Source organism: Geotrypetes seraphini, chromosome 9 (assembly GCF_902459505.1).
Source record: "Geotrypetes seraphini chromosome 9, aGeoSer1.1, whole genome shotgun sequence".
Lineage (NCBI taxonomy): Eukaryota > Metazoa > Chordata > Amphibia > Gymnophiona > Dermophiidae > Geotrypetes > Geotrypetes seraphini.
Genome location: NC_047092.1, coordinates 115,205,196 through 115,227,241, shown reverse-complemented (window position 1 = coordinate 115,227,241; position 22,046 = coordinate 115,205,196). Strand labels below are relative to the sequence as shown.

At 44.2% G+C, this 22,046-nt stretch overlaps 1 protein-coding gene across 2 annotated transcripts in view; it reads left to right on the top strand.

The window, feature by feature from the left end:
- Positions 1-22,046, top strand: part of ANO7 (anoctamin 7) — a 454,465-nt gene that overhangs the window by 271,401 nt on the left and 161,018 nt on the right. For both annotated transcript variants that reach the window (XM_033958099.1, XM_033958098.1), the window contains exon 19: positions 10,289-10,428. In XM_033958099.1, coding sequence (XP_033813990.1) covers positions 10,289-10,428 — 140 coding nt within the window. The remainder of the gene's footprint in view (positions 1-10,288; positions 10,429-22,046) is intronic.

The window sequence follows — 22,046 nt, the reverse complement described above, 5'->3', positions numbered from 1 at the left end:
TAAATTTATTTGGCTGGGAAAAGCTGCAAGAATTAAGAACATAAGAACATAAGAAGCGCCATCTCCGGATCAGACCTTCGGTCCATCAAGTCCGGCGATCCGCACACGCGGAGGCCCTGCTAGGTATTCACCTGGCTTATTTTATAGCCAACCATATCTTTATATGCCTATCTCAAGGAGATATGCATCTAGTTTGCTTTTGAAACCTAGGACTGTCGATTCCGCAATAATCTCCCCTGGGAGAGTATTCCAGATGTCAACCACTCTCTGTGTGAAGCAGAACTTCCTGACATTAGTCCTGAACTTGCCCCCCCTTAGCTTCATTTCATGTCCTCTTGTCCGTGTCAAATTGGACATTGTAAATAATCTTCTCTGCTCTATTTTGTCAATTCCTTTCAGTATTTTGAAGGTCTCGATCATATCCCCACGCAGTCTCCTTTTCTCAAGGGAGAACAATCCCAGTGTTTTAAGTCGATCCTCATATTCCAGTTTCTCCATACCCTTCACTAGTTTAGTTGCTCGTCTCTGCACCCTCTCCAGCAGTTTTATATCCTTCTTTAGGTAGGGAGACCAATGTTGGACGCAGTATTCCAAGTGGGGTCTGACCATTGCCCTATAAAGCGGCATTATAACTTTCTCCGATCTACTCGAGATTCCTTTCTTTATCATGCCCAACATTCTATTTGCCTTATTTGCCGCTGCCACGCATTGTGCCGACGGCTTCAGGGTCCTATCTATCAGTACACCCAGATCTCTTTCTTGTTCACTTTTCCCCAGAGTTGCACCTGACATTCTGTACTCGTATTCCTTATTTTTACTGCCTAAATGCATTACCTTGCATTTCTCCACGTTGAACTTCATCTGCCATTTCTCCGCCCATTTTTCTAACCGACACAAATCGCTCTGGAGTTCCTCACTGTCCTCCTGCGATCTGATTGCCCGGCAGAGTTTTGTGTCGTCTGCAAACTTGATGATCTCACTGGATGTTCCGTTTTCCAGGTCATTGATATAAATATTAAAAAGGATCGGCCCAAGTACCGAGCCCTGGGGCACACCACTAGTCACTCTCTCCCAGTCGGAGAACTTCCCATTTATGCCCACTCTCTGCTTTCGGTTTTCCAGCCATTTGCCTATCCATCTTTGTATATCTCCCTCTATGCCATGGCTTTGTAGCTTCCTGAGAAGTCTTTCGTGTGGAACTTTGTCAAATGCTTTCTGGAAGTCCAAGTATATTATGTCCACCGGCTTTCCACTATCAATTTGCTCGTTCACGGTCTCAAAGAATTGGAGTAAATTCGTCAGACACGATTTCCCTTTCCTGAATCCATGTTGACTGGGTTTCATCAAGTCGTGTGTGTCCAAGTGCTGAACTATGCTATCCTTGATCAGTGATTCAATCATCTTGCCGGGGACAGACGTAAGACTCACAGGTCTATAGTTGCCCGGTTCTCCTCTCGATCCTTTTTTGAAAATTGGCGTGACGTTCGCTTTCCTCCAGTCGTCTGGTATCTGACCAGTTCTGATTGACAGGTTTGCAAGTTTTTGCAATAACTCTCCAATTTCAATCTTCAATTCCTTCAAGACTCTCGGGTGAATTTCATCCGGTCCAGGTGATTTGTCACTTTTAAGTTTGTCGATCTGATAGTATATCTGGGCTAAGTCCACTTCAACTGTGGTGAGGCTGTCTTCTATTTCTCCTGCAAACACTTTCTCCGCTTCAGGTATTGTTGAGGTGTCCTCCTTCGTAAAAACGGACGCAAAGAAGGAATTTAGTTTGTCTGCGATTTGTTTATCTTCCTTGATGTACCCTTTTCTTCCCTTGTCGTCCAGGGGTCCCACTGCCTCTTTTGCAGGTTTTTTCCCTTTCACGTATCTAAAGAAGGGCTTGAAGTTTTTAGCCTCCCGGGCTATTTTTTCCTCATAGTCCTGTTTTGCATCCCTCACCGCCTTGTGACATTTCTTCTGTTTATCTTTATGTTTGTTCCAGGCTTCGGTTGTCTTCGTGCATTTCCATTTTTTGAAAGAGTCCTTCTTTTCTTTTATGGCTTCCTTCACCTGTATGGTAAGCCATGCCGGTTCTCTTTTGCCTTTAGTTCTCCGATCTTTGGAAATCCTCGGAATGTAGAGATCTTGTGCTTCTGCAATAGTATTTTTCAATAGGCACCATGCCTGATCTACTGTTTCAAGTTTGTCCACCATCTTCTCGAGTCGTTTTGTTACCATGGCTCTCATGCAATCGTATTTACCCTTTTTAAAGTTTAAGGTGGTGGTTAAGGTTTTGACATGTTTCCCTTTCCCGATGTCAAGTTTAAAGTTGATTACATTGTGATCACTCGTTCCCAGTGGAACCATGACTTCTACTTCTGTTATCGGTCCAGTGAGACCATTTAGGACCAAGTCCAAGGTGGCGTCGCCTCTTGTCGGCTCTTTTACCATTTGCTCCAGGAAGCAATCCCCTAGCACCTCCAGGAACTTGGCCTCCTTGCCGCAGTTGGAGGCTCCTAGTTTCCAGTCTATTCCTGGGAATTTGAAGTCTCCCAATATAACTACATTGCCTGTCTTGCATACTTGTTTGAGTTCCTCCATCATTTCTGAGTTTTAGTATCTTTACAAAAAACAATTGCGGAGGGTGGGGTAAATTTTCCCAATTTTTATAGGTACCATCAAGCCTACATAATGCATCAGGGTATGTATTGGATCCTCCCGGAGCTCATGGAAAATCTTCCACACTGGTTATGGTTGGAATGGCAACTCTTGTCTCCAGTGAGATTGGGTCACGTTTTGAGCATCAAGTTACCTAGGTTGTATAAGGACAATAGAATTTTATTAGACACTTGGGAGACATTAAAATTTATTAATAATTTAACACCTATTTAGATTCATAAATCCACCTGTCAGTCCCTCTGGCTGAACTCCAAGATTCAAATTGGCGGTTTTAAGGTCATCTGGAAGCATTGGATGAAGGCGGGCATATGTACGCTAGATGATGTTATGTCAAATGGGAAAATGCTTGATTTTTCACGACTGCAACAAACATTTGGTATTGCTAAATCTCAAAATTATAGGTGGTTGCAGTTGAATCAAGCCATTCATAAGGGGTTCCCTTATTGGCAAAATCTTAAAAATCAGTATAGTTTGCCGGTCCTATGCTTCTTGACAGATTTAATGGGACACCAGGCCGCTCAGTGGTACAAATTAATATCTGAATTGTTGAATAAGAAACCAAAGACTGGTCTTCGTGACATTTGGAGCATTGAGATAAAGCATCAGATTACTGCATCTCAATGGCCACAAATTTGGACTTGGAGGATGTTATGTATGGCGTCTGTATCTATGGGACAAAAATTGTTACATAGAGCATTTTGGACCCCTGTTCAATTACAGAAATTAGATAGTTCCAAGTCTAATAGATGCTGACACTGTCATCTTGAAGTTGGGACGTTGGATCATCTATTGTACTATTGTCCATTGATATTTAAATTTTGGAGATCCATCTGGGATCAAGTGAACAAAATATTGGAAAATCCAGTGGCATTGATGTACAATACCATCTTATTTGGTACATTAATGAGGGCTAAAAGCCAAATATCTGCTCGGAATAAGAAACTTCTCTATTTAATGACAGGGGTGGCTGTACAACTTATTTTGAGGAAATGGAAGAACTGGGATCGGTTAAATTATACGTTTTGGTGGGAATTTCTGTGTTACACTTTTAAAATGGAACGTATGATGGCCATACAACAAGGACATTATGAAGAATATCTTGCAATTAAGCATGTGAAAGCATACTCCCCTGAACAACCAAATCCCTACATTGTACTAACCCCACCTCCTGTAAAGCTAAACAAAATCCAGTAAAATATGGTGAAGACCACGGAAGGTGATCCTTCAATAAACTCAATGGGCACATCATCCCCTCTATCTGAAATACAGGTTTTATCTCCCGCCAAATCTTCAAAAGGGGTGCCAGGTTCAAATGTGAGGAGGGAGAGCGAAGTTGTTCAAACTCCTGGGGATGAGTCTGTGTGCTAACCTCAAAAACAGAAAATGGTCTTACCTGATGCTTCTCTAAGGATACCCAATGTATGTCCAGATCTTCCCTAAGGTGTTCTCTCAAGGATTTAATCACAGCTGCCTGGTAAGATTTGACCAACTATAATGATCCCCACTTAAAGCGAGGTCTCTCCCTGCCTAAAAAAAAGGCGAAGTAGTGCTTCCCTATCTTGTTGGAAACAAGTGTCACAAGAAGTGTAGCACATATAATAACTTCCTCTTGAGAACTTTATTTTTATTCATTTTAAAGCCAAAAATAAGTGCAACATATTTTACAGACATTTTACACTTTAACAGCATTTAAAATCAGTCAAAATAATATTCTATGACAATACATATACCCCCCATCTACATATCCATAAATTGCACTCTAATTTAAAAAAAGTCTTCCCACCCACCCTGGACGTGCATTATCAAAGGGGAAAACCAACAATCACTTCTTACAGAATTTTGTCAATGGCTCCCAAATATCCATAAACTTCCTATAATTTCCCTTCGTAATTCCCTTTACGGAAGTTCAGTGCTGTGGCTATCGTTTTGGACCGATGTTTCTCCTCTGCATTCAGATCAAAGCGGATCATATTGTGATCGCTGCTTCTCAGCATCCCTTCTACTTCTACATCTTGTGCCGGTCCTCTCAGGCCATTTAGAATTAAGTCCAGAATTGCATTTCCTCTAGTGTTTTCCTTGACAAGTTGTTCCAGGAAGCAATCGCCTATAGCATCCAAGAACTTGGTCTCTCTAATGCAGCCAGAGGTGCCTAGGTTCCAGTCTATTCCTGGATAGTTGAAGTCACCCATGATAACTGTGTTGCCTCCCTTGCAGTTGCATTTAATCTCGTCTGTCATTTCTCCGTCAATTTCTTCGGATTGCCCTGGGGGTCGATAGTAGATGCCAATCTTTGTTTCCAGGCCATTTGTTCCTGGAATTTTGACCCATAGAGACTAACTTATCCATCAGTTGTGGCGTGTTCTCTCCAGTAGATTTGATTTCCTCTTTGACATATATGGCAACGCCCCCACCTTTTTGAGCCACTCTGTCTCTGCAGTATAGTTTGTATCCCGGTAGCACAGTGTCCCAGACATTTTCCTCAGTCCACCATGTTTCCGTGATGCCTATGATGTCAATGTTATCTTTTTGTGCCATGGCTTCTAATTCACCCATCTTATGTCTAAGGCTCTTTGCATTCGTGTACATACATTTGAGTTTGTGGCCTGCCCCTTTCTTGCATTTCCTTCCCTCTTGTGTCCTTTTCGATCTGTCTTGCCTGTAATCCAATGAGGGTAAGAATAAATACACTCCTTTCAGAGGTCACGAATAAATATACACCTTATAGGATTACATTTCAGATCTCCTTTTATGGTTCCCCTTTGAGTTGGGGGCCCTTTTTATTTTCTCTTTGTTTCTTCTCTTTTCTTTTGTCATACTGAATACAACTGTACATGATTGTGTATTGGTTTTTTTAATAATAATTTTGGTTGGGAAATGGGAGGGGAAGGGGTGGTATAGAGAAAGGATTACTCTGTACTAGCTTTGCTAGAGGTAAAGGGTTCTGTTATCTGCCAGATCTCTGGGAGAGGAAAGGGAAACGGAAGGGGAGGGCAGAGATGGAAGATGAATGGTTAGCACCGAGAAAGAAGAAAACGACAAATGGGCAGGAGACCCTGGTAAGCAAGTTATCAAAAGACAACCAGAACGTGGGACCAACATGATTTGAATAATGGCTAGGCAACAAAACGTAGAAAAAATAATTTCATTTTCTGTTTTGTGATTACAATGTCAGATTTGAAATGTGTATTCTGCAGAGCTGGTGTTAGACCGCGAAGGTGAGCTAGGATTTAACAGAGAGGAAAAGTCTTTTTTGTTTGTTTATTTTGTTTACACCACAGCGCCAGTGTGGGTAGGAGAGGACAAAGGGGGTGAAGAGGCTATAAAATAAATCCCCCCAGGATGTTTGAAAAAAAACACCAAATTGGGCAAGAAAATCGAATCGAAAAATCGATTCAATAGGCTGAATCAAATCGAAACTACATTTTTTTTCCATAAATCAGGCAGCACTAGTTCTTACCTCTTGATATTGTAAACTTTTCCTGCCCCTTGCTTGTCATTTTGTGTCTAGTATTGTTAATTGTACAGTATACATTTCCATGTTGTGGTGTTTTTAAAATTATTTCCCTTTGATTTTTATCTATTGTTAACCGCTTTGATTTGACTTTTTTTGTTAATATTGGCGGTATATCAAATAAAATAACTGTACCTTACAGCTTTCATAAACACAGATGATTTTCATATCCAGGATACTCAGGGAATTGCTTTACTAAATGACAAACTTGATAAGCTTGATAATTGATTATTTCAGCACAAGATGAAATGAAATGTTGACAAAACTAAAGGGATGTTATGCAATAGACAATTTGCACAATCTTGGGCTGAAACAGTACTCATATCCAATTACTTGGATTTCCTCTTTGAAAATTCCAGGGATAATTTTAGAAGAATTAACTTTTTAAACAACACATCTCTAATCATTTTTAATATCTGTAAGAAATTCTTTTTCAAATTACACATGATTTGATCTTCGTAATCCACCTACTGGTATGGCATTAAGAACATGAATTTTTTTCTACTGACTCATATTGTCAGTTCTTTACATAAAGCAGTAATTCTTAACCTTTTTTGAGTCACAGACTCCTTGATTTTTATGAAAGGTATGGACCCCCTTTCCCAGAAATATTCACATAAACACAACTTTGTATGCAATAAATATAATGTACTTTATTTATCGAGATTTGATTGTCTTATACATATATGACATACACAAAGTATTATTGAACTTTAAAGTAAACAGTCTAAAAAAACACTCATAAGAATATAAGATTTGCCGCTGCTGGGTCAGACCAGTGGTCCATTGTGCCCAGCAGTCCTCTCACGTGGCCAGTGCCCTATTTGAGTCTAGCCTTACTTGCGTATGTTCTAGTCCAATAGGAACTTATCAAACCTTGTCTTGAATCCCTGAAGGGTGCTTTCCCCTCCGGAAGAATGTTCCAGATTTCTTCCACTCTCTGGGTGAAGAAGAACTTCCTTATGTTTGTACGGAATCTTTTCCCTTCCAACTTTACTGAGTGCCCTCTCGTTCTCTTCACCTTGGAGAGGGTGAACAATCTCTCTTTCTCTACTAGGTCAATTCCCTTCAATATCTTGAATGTTTCGATCATGTCCCCTCTCAGTCTTCTCTTTTCAAGGGAGAAGAGGCCCAGTTTCTCTAGCCTCTCGTACGGCAACTCTCCCAGTCCCTTAACCATTTTTGTCGCTCTTCTCTGGACCCTTTAGAGTAGTACTATGTTCTTTTTCATGTACGGCGACCAGTGTTGGATGCAGTATTCCAGATGGGGGCGTGCCATGGTATAACAGCATGATAACATTTTCAGATCTGTTTGTGATCCCCCTTTTTAATCATTCCTAGCATTCTGTTTGCCCTTTTCACCGTCGCCGCACATTGCACAGACAGTTTCATTGACTTGTCTACAAGTACTCCCAAGTCTCTTTCCTGGGGGCTCTCTCCAAGTATAGCACCAGACATTCTGTTTTCGTTCATATGATTTTTGTTACCGATATGCATCACCTTGCACTTATCCATGTTGAACCTCATTTGCTATTTCGCGGCCTATTCCTCCTCACTACTCTGAATAACTTTGTACCATCCACAAATTTAATCATTTTACTCCTTTTTATGCAAAAAAGTAATGGCCACTCATTATAATTATGAAATACAATCCTCTTGTGCAAATTAAAACAGATCTACTACTACTAAGTTTTCTACTACCATTACTACTACTACTCTACATCTATTCTCTCGTTAGCTGCAAGAAAAATCAATAGTACTGGGCTATATAGTGAATATAAATGTTAATTTTTATATGACCCTCACAGGCCCCCTGAAACCCATCCATGGACCCCCTAGGGATCCATAGACTCCATGTTAAGAAACCCTGACTTAAAGGAATTTGCTTATTTACCTTTTGTTGACCTCGCATCATTCAGAATACAACAGTAAAATTATTAAGAGGCATGAGTAAATGAGATCATGTTACCCTGTTTCTTATGGAAGAGCACTGGCTCCCATTATCCCATAGGGTTTTATTAAGATCTTAATCCTGGGATTTAAATCCATTACACAAGTATTCCTCTTAGCTTATCTTGTTATCGTTTTCTATATTCATCTACACATCGCACATTACGTTCTTCTAATCAAAACCTGCTATCCATTGACTCGTACTAATGTTATAGCCCCTACCATCTGGAACTCAGCACCAAATTATATAAGAGAAATTTCATCACTTGATAAATTTAAAAGTAGCTTGAAAGCCTTTCTTTTTAAAGATGCATTTGGAGTATAATAGTCCTTTTAAGGACTGTAATGGAACTTCGCTTCTTGCATTTCTTATTCATCTTAATCTTTTCTACAAAGTGTTAGATTATTTATTTTATGTTCTCCTCCCTTTTGTTTTGATCCTTCTCCCTCTCTTTTTCATTACACAAATGTATTTCTACCTTTTCCATTTTGTTTAGGTAAGTTAATGTTCGTCTATGTGTTTGATTGTCTGTTTTAATAATTATAATTTGTTTTTAATTTATGCCTCTCTACTCTTTGTTTTTATATATTATGTAAAACTGCTTTGAACTTTGATAAGGTGGTATATCAAATTTTTAAATAAACCTGAAACCTGATCTAAAAGGACATTGTGCTCTTCTCACCTGCACCTACTTGTAGTGTCCATCTTTTCACTATGCACATCTGGATACTATCTACTGTATGACCATCTTTAGTGTGGTAGCACCTTCATAATGAAATAATCTTCATTATGGATTCATCGTACAAGAATTTTAAGGAAAACCTGAAGGCTCTATTGAGGGATGCCTATGAAATCTATTAACAGTAATCCATGGAGGGGGATGGGACAGTTCTGGGCTAGGATTATAGAACACAAGGAAACAGTTGTGTGAGGTTTTTTTTATCTTACTCTGATGCTAGAATTGTAATCTTTTCATGATTGCAACATAAATTTGGTCTTAACAAATCACAAAATTATAGATGGTTGCAGTTGAAGCAGGCCATTCAGGAGGGGTTTCCTGAATGGAAAAATCTTAATAATCAGCATAGTTTGCCGGTCTTATGTTTTCAGGTGGACTTTTTGGGACACCAGGCCGCTCAGTGGTATAAATTAATATCTGGATTTTTAAATAAGAAACCAAAGACTAGGCTTCGTGACATTTGGAGCATTGAGATTAAGCATCAAATTACTGTGTATCAATGGCCAAGAATTTGGGCTTGAAGGATGAGATGTACGGCATTGGCATCTATGAGACAAACTTAGAGCTATCTACTTTCTGTAAACGAACTGGGGTCCAAAATGCTCTATGTAACAAAAAAAACTAAGTCTAATAGATGCTGGCTGGCACTGTCATCTCGAAGCTGGGACATTAGATCATTTACTATTCTATTGTCCATTGATACTCGGTTTTGGAACTCCATTTGGAGTTAAATGAATAATTTACTGGAAAATCCAGTGGCATTATTGTATGATACGGTATTATTTGGTACATCAATGAGAGCTAAGAGCCAAATATCTTCTAATAATAATAAACTTTTGCTCATTATGACAGGGGCTGCCATACAGCAAATTATGAAAAACTGGAAAAATTGGGATCAGCTGAATTATAATTTTGGGTGGAATTCGTTATGCCACATCTTTAAAATGGAGCGGGTAATGGCCATTCAGCAGGGGCATTTTAAGAAATTTAGGGATGTTTGGGAGCCATTAACAAAATATTGTACAGAATGAGCATTATTTTTTCCCTTTGTTCATACACATCCAAGGTGGGGAGGGAGTGGTTGGGGATATTTTATATTTTTTATGCTTAAGAATAATTGTTGGGTATAAGGGGAGAGGGATATTTGATGTGAATTAGACTTTGATGGAATATTAAGTGATGTGAAAGTGTAAAGTGATTGTATCTTATGTTGCACTTACTGAAAGTTTTAAAAATGAATAAAGAATATAAAAAAAAAAGAATTGTAATCTTTTCTATTTATTTTCTTTTTTTGCTGGCCACCTTGCAATATTGTATTTGTAAACTGCTATGCTTGTTTTTACCAAATGGCAGTATATCAAATGATTGAAGTAAACTATAAATAATATGTAGTAATGGTCTCCTGTCTCTCTTCTTTCTACAGAAAACTACTGAACTTGTGGCACAAGTACAAACGTCACAGAAAGGAAATGACAAAGGAGAAGGTGATAGCCATGAATCCGTGGGAGAGGGATTACCAGTTGCTGACTTATAAGGGACTGTTTGATGAATATCTGGAAATGGGTGAGCAGAACAGAAAGATCCTAAAGTTCTTCAAGCTCTGATGGTTATGGAGGTTGTAAGTTAGGCAGTGAGATGCTGGATTTTGTGGGGAAGGAAAGTGGAGTGACAAAGATAAAAGTACTCCCCCAATATTCGCGGGGGTTCCGTTCCAGGAACCCCCGCGAATCTTGAAAAATCGCAAATACGATTTTTCATGGGGGAGACCAGAGAGGGCAGCGGGAGAAGCAGGAGAGAGCAGCCGGAGCGCCGGTGAGTGCAGGAAATCACTCGCTGTATGCTCTGATCGCCTCTTCCTGCACTAAGTCGGGCCTTACCAATGAGGAGCAGCGTGTCAAAACAGCTCCTGATTGGATAAGGCCCGACTTAGAAACATAGAAACATAGAAAGATGACGGCAGAAAAGGGCTATAGCCCATCAAGTCTGCCCACTCAACTGACCCACCCCCATAAGTCTGAATGCTAATGACCCAGTTCCTTAACTTGACCTTCGTAGGGATCCCACGTAGATGTCCCATTTATTCTTGAAGTCAAGCACGCTGGTGGCCTCGACCACCTGCACCGGAAGCTTGTTCCAGTGATCCACCACTCTTTCCGTGAAGAAATACTTCCTGGTGTCACTACTAAATCTCCCCCCTCTAAGTTTAAGCGGATGCCCTCTTGTGGCCGAGGGTCCTTTGAGAAAAAGGATGTCATCTTCCACCTCGACACGTCCTGTGATGTATTTAAATGTCTCAATCATGTCTCCCCTCTCCCTGCATTCCTCCAGAGTATAGAGCTGCAATCTGTTCAGTCTCTTTTCGTATGAGAGACCCTTGAGCCCCGAGACCATCCTAGTGACCATCCGCTGAACCGACTCGACTCTAAGCACGTCTTTACGGTAATGTGGCCTCCAGAATTGCACACAGTACTCCAGATGAGGTCTCACCATGGTCCTGTACAGTGGCATTATGACTTCTGGTTTCCGGCTGACGAAACTTCTATTGATACATCCCATCATTTGTCTTGCCTTGGATGAGGCCTTTTCTACCTGTTTGGCAGCCTTCATGTCTGCACTGATGATTACTTCCAAATCTCGTTCTGCTGAGGTCCTAGCCAATGTTTCTCCATTTAAGGTGTATGTTCTGCATGGATTTCCGCCACCGAGGTGCATGACCTTACATTTCTTAGCATTGAAACCCAGCTGCCTTGTTGAGGACCAGTTTTCCAATGCAAGACGGTCCTGTGTCATATTATCCTGCAAACATCCTTCACTTACTATGTTGCAAAGTTTGGCGTCATCGGCGAATAATGTTACCTTACCCTGCAGCCCTCGTGCCAAGTCCCTTATGAATATGTTAAAAAGGAGTGGGCCCAGGACCGAGCCCTGCGGCACCCCGTTGGTCACCTCCGATGTTTCAGAGAGGGTGCCGTTGATCACCACCCTCTGACGTCTATCACTAAGCCAATCCTTGACCCATGCAGTTATTGTTTCGCCCAACCCCATCGATTTCATCTTGTTTAGAAGCCTGCGGTGTGGGACGCTGTCAAAAGCCTTGCTTGAATCCAAGTACACTATGTCCAGAGACTCTCCCGAGTCTAGCTTTCCTGTTACCCAATCAAAGAAGCTGATGAGATTGGATTGGCAAGACCTACCCTCAGTGAATCCATGCTGATTTGGATCCCTTAGATTCCCTTCATCCAAGATCGTGTCTAATTTATGTTTAATTAGTGTTTCCATGATTTTACACACTATCGATGTGAGACTCACTGGTCTGTAGTTCGCAGCCTCTGCTCTGCAACCCTTTTTGTGCAGAGGAACGACGTTAGCTTTTTTCCAGTCCAGGGGGACTCTCCCTGTATTTAGGGAAAGATTGAAGAGCATGGCTAATGGTTCTGCCAGGACATTGCACAGCTCTCTGAACACTCTCGGGTGCAATTCGTCTGGACCCATGGCTTTGCACACCTTGAGTTTTGACGGTTCTCTGTAGACTGGTGTGAACTCAAAATTCTGAAATGGGTCTTCCGTGCTTGACATTGCTTCCAGATGTGGTCCGTGCCCTGGTGCCTCTTGGGTAAAGACCGAGCAGAAGTATTCGTTCAGTAGTTTGGCTTTATCAGAATCAGTTTCCACATAGTTCCCGTCCAGTGTTCTAAGGCGTACTATCCCGTTAGTGTTTTTTTTTTCCTGTCACTAATATACCTGAAGAAGGATTTGTCCCCTTTCTTAATGTTCTTTGCTAGAGTTTCTTCCACTGCGAGTTTGGCCTCTCTGACTGCTGTTTTGACTGCTGCAGACTTAGTCCTGTATTCAATGTTAGCTTCCCCTTTCCCCGTACGTTTGTATGAAAGAAATGCCCTTTTTTTTTCCTTGACGAGGTGTAAGACCTCATCAGTGAACCATTGGGGTTTTTTGTTCCTTTGTTGTTTATTTACCGATTTTATGTAGCGGTTAGTCGCCTCGTGTAGGGTCAATTTCATGGTTGACCACATTGTTTCACATTACCAGTTGCTTCTTGATCCTGCAGCGTCTGATGAACGAAATCTCCCATGCGTGCGAAGTCTGTGCCCCGGAAATTGAGTACCCTCGTTTTTGTTTGTGATTTAGGGAATCCTTTCCTAAAGTTGAACCATACCATGTTATGGTCACTTGTAGCTAGCGTTTCTCCCACCGAGACCTTCGAGACGCTATTCCCGTTTGTGAGTACGAGGTCTAGGATGGCCTTGACTCTAGTACCATTTGTTTGAGCCGTACTCCCTTCATGGACGTTAATATCCTCCCGCTATCACAAGTTGTCGCTGATAGTGTGTTCCAGTTTACATCAGGCATGTTGAAGTCCCCTAGCAGAACAGCGTCCCCCTGTAGAGTGATATTCTCAATGTCTTCAATTAATTCTGTGTCCTTGTCCTCCGTTTGTCTTGGAGGTCTGTATACCACACCAAGGTATAGGCATTTATCTCTGCCTCTGGCCAGGTTTACCCAGATGGATTCCCCGGTGTACTTGACATCTGTGATCCTGGCTATTTTGATGTTCTCTTTGATGTAAAGTGCTACCCCTCCTCCTAACTTACCTTTCCTGTCTTGACGAAGTAGGTTGTACCCTGGTATAGTTATATCCCACCCATGAGAGTCTGTGAACCATGTTTCGGATATTGCCACCACGTCTAGGTCGGCATTCACTATTTCTGTTTCCAGTTCTAGAATTTTGTTCCCTAAACTATGTGCGTTAACATACATAGCTCTCCACTCTTTGTGCTTGTTAGACCCCTGTAAAGAGTCCCCCCATCTGAGACAAAGTGTTTCCTAACGAACCTTCTGCAGTGAGGGTACTTACCTCAGACTTAGAAGCGGAGTTTTGGATCACCACATCAGGATTGTTACTTACTGCACTGGTATATAAGTGGGAACCCTCCCCCAACTTACCTAGTTTAAAGCCCTTTTAAGTAGGCGGGCTAATCGGTGTCCGAAGACGTTCTTACCTCTGCTGGTCAGGTGTAGTCCGTCTGGTCCCTGGAGTCCCTGTAGTGCCTCTCCATGATTCAGGAATCCGAAGTTCAATTCCCGGCACCATCGTTGCAGCCATTCGTTTGTCTTAAGGATACGTTTGTCTCTATCCCTTCCCTTGCCCCTAACAGGAAGAATAGAAGAGAATACTACCTGTGCTCCTGTCCGCTTCAGCTTTTCCCCCAGAGCTCCGAAGTCTCTAGCTATGTCCTCCGGGGCGTTCTTGGCAGTGTCATTTGTTCCGATGTGGATGAGCAGCATGGGAAAGTGGTCCTGGGGCCTGAGAAGTCTATCAAGACAGGCGGTCACATCTCGTATTCTGGCTCCCGGCAGACAGCAGATCTCTCTCGACTCCATATCCGGCCTGCATATTGGTCCCTCAGTGCCTCTCAGCATGGAGTCCCCAATGACTATGACTCTGCGCTTCTTTTGGGGGGGGTCGATCCGTTGTGCCTGGAGATGGAGACACGTGTTGAATCTGGTCCTGCTTCACGTCGGTAGTCCCTTCTTGCTTCACTTCGGTAGTCTCTTCCTGCAGGACCTGGAATCTGTTCCTCAGGTTAAGTTGTGGAGTCGATGTGGAGCTGCCCTGGTAAGAGAAAGAAAGAGAAGGTGAAGAGATTGTAAATGGGGGGGGGGGGGGTCTCCTACGTTTACCTATGGAGGAGGTCACTAACTGCCAGGAGTCAGTGTCTCCAGCCATCTCCTGGACTCCAACAGTTGGGTTCAGCGTCGACGGCCCTGGTGTCTCAATGAGGGACTTGTCTCGGGCCTGTTCGGTGATTTGGGACAGCTCCTGTACTAGTCCATCGATATATGCCTCATCCTCTCTAATGCCTCTCAGGCACTTCACCTCCTCCCTGAGGCTCCTTAGTTCCTGCAAGATGTCGTCGTCCTGCTGGACGACCTCGTCCGTCTGTGTAGAGGTCGTATTTTACTGCTGCGGCATGGCCTCGGTCTGCAAAGAGACCTCCTTCCCTGGTGTTGTGTTCTCCTCCGTCTGTGCGTGGGCTGAGGTCATCTCCCGGATCACCTCCGTGCAGGGAATGCCAATCTTGTTTGTAGACTTCACACTTCTTGTTCGCCCTGCCATACTCAGGTACTGTATGAGGTCTGCCTGTTACGAGTAAATGAGAGAGAGTAAAAGAGTCAAAGAGAGGGAGATAGTGTGAGAGAATGTAAATATAGGCGTCTGAAGGGTAGAGTTGAAAGTTTAGGATGTCAGAGAGATCTAAGCAGTAGGGTGCTTAGAGTGAATGCTAGTTGCCCCACTGTGTCCTGTTCTAGATTTGGCTCTTCTTTAAGGCTCTTCGCAAAGGCGCTCTCGCTAAGGCGAGCGCCTTTGCCGCGCGCCAAACGGCTGCGCGCCATTGGCTCGCCTCCTTAAATGGAGGAGCCCGGACGCTGACTGCTGACGTGGAGGGGTGGGCGGAGCTTACTCTCGCCGCGACCCCACAAGCCTCCGTCGATTTCTGGTGCTGCTAGCGCCTTGCTCTGCCACCCGCCGCTTACGCTACCTCCTCTCCTCTCCCTCAGAAGGTCCTGCTCGCTGCGAACAGTGCAGTGCCTGTTGGCTCGCCTCCTTAAATGGAGGAGCCCAGATGCTGACTGCTGACGTGGAGGGGTGGGCGGAGCTTACTCTCGCCGCGACCACACAAGCCTCCTTCGATTTCTGGCGCTGCTAGCGCCTTGCTCTGCCACCCGCCGCTTACGCTACCTCCTCTCCTCTCCCTCAGAAGGTCCTGCTCGCCGCGAACAGTGCAGTGCCCGTTGGCTCGCCTCCTTAAATGGAGGAGCCCGGACGCTGACTGCTGACGTGGAGGGGTGGGCAGAGCTTACTCTCGCCGCAACTCCACAAGCCTCCTTCGATTTCTGGTGCTGCTAGCGCCTTGCTCTGCCACCCGCCGCTTACGCTACCTACTCTCCTCTCCCTCACAAGGTCCTGCTCGCTGCGAACAGTGCAGTGCCCGTTGGCTCGCCTCCTTAAATGAGGAGCCCGGACGCTGACTGCTGACGTGGAGGGGTGGGCGGAGCTTACTCTCGCCGCGACCCCACAAGCCTCCGTCGATTTCTGGTGCTGCTAGCGCCTTGCTCTGCCACCCGCCGCTTACGCTACCTCCTCTCCTCTCCCTCAGAAGGTCCTGCTCGCCGCGAACAGTGCAGTGCCCGTTGGCTCGCCTCCTTAAATGGAGGAGCCCGGACGCTGACTGCTGACGTGGAGGGGTGGGCGGAGCTTAATCTCGCCGCAACCCCACAAGCCTCCTTCGATTTCTGGTGCTGCTAGCGCCTTGCTCTGCCACCCGCCGCTTACGCTACCTCCTCTCCTCTCCCTCAGAAGGTCCTGCTTGCCGCCGCGACTTAGTGCAGGAAGAGGCAGTCGTAGCATACAACGAGTGATTTCCTGCACTCGCCGGCGCTCCGGATGCTCTCTTCTGCCTCTCCTTCTGCCCTCTCCTTGTCGGCGGTTCGCAGTTGGAAAATACCGCGAATGACCAGGACCGCTGACCGAACGGGGAAACACTATAGTTTGGTTACCATACTTACAAACATAGAAACATGATGGCAGATAAAAGTCAAATAGCCCAGGGGACAAGGGGATGGAGCATTAACAAGATGGCGGCCTGATGCCTTACTGGAGATGCCGTCGTTCCTGCAATAAGCTTTTTTTCCAGCTTACCGGATGGTAAATGAAAATCCAAAGTCCGGTTGTCCCCAGATGAAACCACTTTACTAACAGGCCCGATGGATGTTTTTGTGGAGCGCAACTCTGGAACACAGCGATCGGAAATATCCACGGCTGGAGAGATTGCGCGAACTAAGGCGCAAAATCCTTCCCTCAAGGGCATCACACTATCCTCTGATGAGTGTAGTCTGCCCAGCTATCCTGGTGCGACGGGAGAATTCTTTTTGGATGTGCCGGCCTGGGATTCCTTCTTGCTGGTCCCATGGAGCGGGAGGAACGACTCTGGAAGAGGTAAGAGGAGGTATCAATTCCTTCCCAGTTGGTGACGAGAATACAGCAAACTCAGGAAAATTTTTCCACAACTGAGGCGGTTCTTGGTACACTGGGTGCTGCAGGGAGCTCTTGAGCAGAAGCTGTTCCCTGACAGAGGCCCAAGGTCTTCACAATGGAATCGATATGGGATGCTATATCCAATATGCAATCTTCTCTAGGGAATCAAATTCAGCAACTTTCCACGCGATGTACTTTCAGAAAATCTGGAACTTAAGACCAAGGTAACATCTTTAGAGAGTAAAGTGACTGATTTGGAGACTAAAATAAAATCATTGGAAGTACAAGCTCTAACTTGGGCTAAGGACAGTGCTAGTTTACACTTTAAGCAAGAAATGATGGAAAATTCTATTAGGAGATGGAATCTCTGGATTATTAACTTTCCTAAAGTCCATCCTATAACTGCTTTAGCAATGTTTAAAAGGTATTTGAGTGAAATTCTGAAAGTGGCCGAAACCTCATACCCACCTCTCACAAAAATATATTACCTTCCAACGATAGTTAAATTTCAAAATCCTAACCAGCAGAATGTCTCTGCTGATAGTTTGGACCTGACTAATTTCCTGGAGAGATCAGATACTGAGGTCCAAATTTCAGCTACATTAATTGTACAGTTTGCTATTGACTCTGAAAGGGAATGGATGCTTAAGATGTTTTTCAAATATAAAGATGTTACTTTTTTGATTAATATTATAAGAATGTATCCTGATGTTTCTCGTTCCACCCAGAAGAGAAGGAAACAATTTCTCATTTTGAGGCCTCAGGCAGTTCACTTAGGGGCAACCTTTGCTCTAAGATACCCCTGCAAGTGTGTGTTGGTTGTGGGACAAGGATCCTGGCTAGGCCAAATGGCTTCGCTGAATCCTAGTCCTGAGTTTAAAATAAGGACAGTGGAACACTGTTTCCCAGTGTCTCCCAAGAATTGCACACTGGAAAGGACTTGGTTGGCCAAAACAAAACACTGTAATGTAACATAAAACTTCAAGCACCATGTCAGAATTTGGCAAGAGTGAAAAACAAACTTCCAAGAATTTCCTTCACTCTTCTTAAGGAAGCAAATAAGTCCCACTCTAGTACAAATCATGCTTTCAGAGTTAGTCCTGGCTATCAATACAAAAATCCTTAATTTAGTCTTCTGGCCTTACTCATGGCTTAACAAAACAGTCCAAGTACCAAGCACCACTTTCTTGTAAAATGTTCTCTCTGGCTCTGGCTCTGACTGTGTCCCTGTTGGGTGAAGCCAAAACCCCAACAGGTTGGGAGAAGAGGAGCCTGTTCGCCACAGGTGTTGCCACCCTCCCAATAGACAAGCTCTGGTGTAACTTCTGCAGCTCCCAGCACAAGTCAGAGCAGCGCACAAGCTGCTCCAAAACACAAATTCAAAAGTTCAAAAAAAACAAGGAAAACTTCTGGGCTTAATAGCCTACTCACACTCCATCAAGTGTTCCTCCCAGTTAGGCAGGTCATAGTCCACCTGGCATTCCATGTCTTGTTCCTCAGGCTGGACTTCTGGTTCCTCCATTTCCCAATCTGCAGGGAAACTTTCTTGTGCTGGCCATGGTTCAATTGGAAGGACTGGCTTCCTTCCCAGCTTTTCTTCAGCTTCCTGCCCCAGCTGCCTCTCCTCTCTATCTGACGAGGAAAGCTCTGTAAATGGGAGCCTCGGCAACAAGCCACGCCCCTCCTAGCAGGGTTAGCTAAATTCTTAAAGGGCCCTGTCCTTTCAGTAACAGCCTGAGCTTTGGATGCTCTTAAAGGAGCAGGCACCTTCCTAAAGCTGTTCACAGGATTTTCACCTCGCTCAGGATGTTTCCTAGACCTGGTCACCGGGTTTTTACTGGGGCTTACAGGGACTTTCTCCTTGGATTCAGCAGGACTAGCCAGATCTCTGTCACATGGTATATAAAGAAAATAGATACATTTTCTATGAGCCGCAGCAGCTGTCTAAATTTATTTCGGCTAGAGAACAATCTGTATCCACTGAGTTTTGCTGTTTTTCAAGATAGCTCAGGAAAAGAATTGTCCTAAGAGCAGTCAGACCTCCATTCTTTATTTCCTTCTGATTTAATTTCCTGTTTTATTTCAGTTCTATTTTAGCTATGTCCCCTAGAATATTGAGGATTAACTATACTTTGTAATAAGGAGATGTCTTCAAACAATTTGATATTTCATAATTTCATTTTACATTGTATTTTTCTTGTTTGACTTATAAGATTGTCAATTGTTGAAATTATAAATAAAGAATTTTTTTTTAAAAAGTCAAATAGCCCATCCAGTCTGCCCATCTGCAGTAACCATTATCTCTTCCTTTCTCTAAGAGATCCCACATTAAGCTCGCCAAGGATCATCAAGTTTGTGCTTGAAGTAGAGAGATCGAAATTGATCAACTGTAAGAGTATAAAGTTGTCTTTGCTTATTGGAGGGGGAGCATAGAGGGGTAATAGATCTGTAGGAGGTGAGCAATTAATCTTGCAATGTAGGAATTCTATTGGTGCTCAAGGAGGCGAATGCTCTATTTCAGTTAATATTTTTTTTTTATAAATAACCACCAACCCACCACCTTTTTTTCTGGAACGGTGGTTGAAGAAATAGGAGAAATGTAAATGGCAAATGTAATTGAGATAGGCTTAGAACACAAGAACATAAGAATAGCCTTATTGGGTCAGACCAATGGTCTATCAAACCCAGTAGTCCGTTCCCACGGTGGCCAATCCAGGTCCCTAGTACCTGGCCAAAAACCAAGGACTAACAATATTCCATGCTACCGATCCAGGGCAAGCAGTGGCCTCCCCCATGTCTTTCTCAATAACAGACTATGGACTTTTCCTCCAGGAACTTGTCCAAACCTTTCTTAAAACCAACTACATTATCCATTCTTACCACAACCTCTGGCAATACATTCCAGAGCTTAACTATTCTCTGAGTGAAAAAAAATTTCCTCCTATTGGTTTTAAAATTATTTTCCTGTAACTTCATCGAGTGTCCCCTAGACTTTGTGATTAATGACGGAGTGAAAAATCGATCCACTTGTACCCGTTCTATTTGACTTAGGATTTTGTAGACTTCAATCATATCTCCCCTCAGCCGTCTCTTTTCCAAGCTGAAGAGCCCTAACCGTTTTAGTCTTTCCTCATACGAGAGGAGTTCCATCCCCTTTATCATCTTGGTCGCTCTTCTTTGAGCCTTTTCTAGCGCCACTATATCTTTCTTGAGATAAGGAGACCAGAATTGAAAACAATACTCCAGATGAGGTCGCATCATGGAGCAATACAGGGGCATTATAACTTTCTTAGTCTTGTTAACCATCCCTTTTTTAATAATATCCAGCATCCTGTTTGCTTTCTTTGCCACCGCTGCACATTGGGTGGAAGGTTTCATCGTATTGTCTACAATGACACCCAGATCCTTTTCTAGGGCGCTAATCCCCAAGATGAACCCTAGCATCCGGTAACTGTGATTCAGGTTATTCTTCCCAAAGTGCATCACTTTGCATTTGTCCACATTAAATTTCATCTGCCATTTGGACGCCCAGTCTTCCAATTTCCTAAGGTTTGCCTGCAATTTTTCACAATCTGCATGTGTTTTAACAACTTTGAACAGTGATCACGTGATGCTATAAGCAGGGGCAGACATACACTGCCCAAGCTCTCGGTCCCCGAGTTCAACCTTGCTATTTTAAAGCACTCTGGCAGCAAGCCCGACGAACAAGATCTTTCTTTCAATTAGAGAGTCGGTGCATGGAAAAATATTTACACCTTCCAGCGAGCTCGATGGTGTCTAAAACTACAAAAAAGGATCAGGACCGTATGAGACCCACGGAAGACAAAATTGCATCAAGCCCAACGTCAGAGGTCAGCCAGTTTTCCACAGAGGCGCTGCGGGACCTAACTTTGGCGGTGACCCAAGCTATACAGCCAGGAATAGAGCGCCTTTCAGAGCAACTGCAGCGGATGGAGTCCCTGCTGACTGAAACAACCCGCCACACAATGAAGCTTGAAGCTTGTGTAACAGTGCTAGATGGGACCCATGGGAAGCAGGCAAAGGAGATTCAGGCCCTGCAAAATTTGACTCGTGTGTAGGCAGACCGTTTAGAGGACCTGGAAAATAGATCCCGATGATCCAATCTGCGCTTCTTGGGCATTCCAGAAACAGTGGCTGGGGCGGATCTGGTGACCACCATGGAGACCTGGTTACTGGACAATTTTCCCATGCCGGAGGCTATGGGCCCCATTCGTCTGGAGCTTGCTCATCGTTTGGGGAAGAGAACAAGCAAGGGAGGCCTGGCCCCGGATGGGGATTATTAAAATTCTTAATTTTAATCACATAGAGGGGCATAATTTAAAAAAAACGTCTAAGTCCCTTTTTGGCCCAAGGCCTTAAACGTGGAAAGCAGAAGCAGGGAAAGTGTCCATAACCAAAACAAACGTCTTTGTTTTGATTATGGCCTGCCTCTACCTTCAGCTGTTTAAACGCCCAGTCAACCACTACGTCTACAAGTACACCCCCATGACGTCTACACTTATACCCCATAATGAACCAAAAAAACGCATAACTCCAAAACGTCCAACACAAGGGCTTTTAGCGACGGAGGAGCCAGTCCTTCGCCTAAAAGCTGGATTCTGTAACCGGTGTCTGTCAAAAACAACACCGATTACAGAATCCCCTCCAAACCCCCACACACACAACATTGGGGCAGGAGGGAACCCAAGACCCTCTGCCTCAGGCACCCGGGGCACCCTCTAACGACATCGGAGCAAGAGGGACCCCAAGCCCTCCTGCCCCGTGGCAGCCGCAGCACCCCCGACGATATTGGGGCAAGAGGAAGCCCAAGCCCTCTTGCCCCGGCGATCGTGCCCCCCCTGCCGAGTACGAGCTGGCCAGGAGGGAGCCCAAGCCCTCCTGCCCCGGTCACCCCCCAGCCAAGTACGAGCTGGCCAGGAGGGAACCCAAGCCCTCCTGGCCCTGGCGACCCCCTACCCCCCACCCCCCACTACAATACGGGCAGGAGGGATCACAGGCCCTCCTGCCCTCGGCACAACCCACTTCCTCCCAATGACCGCCCCCCCCCCCCCGAAACCCCAATCGGCCCCCCCCGGCCAACCCCATGACCCCCCTCACCCCACCC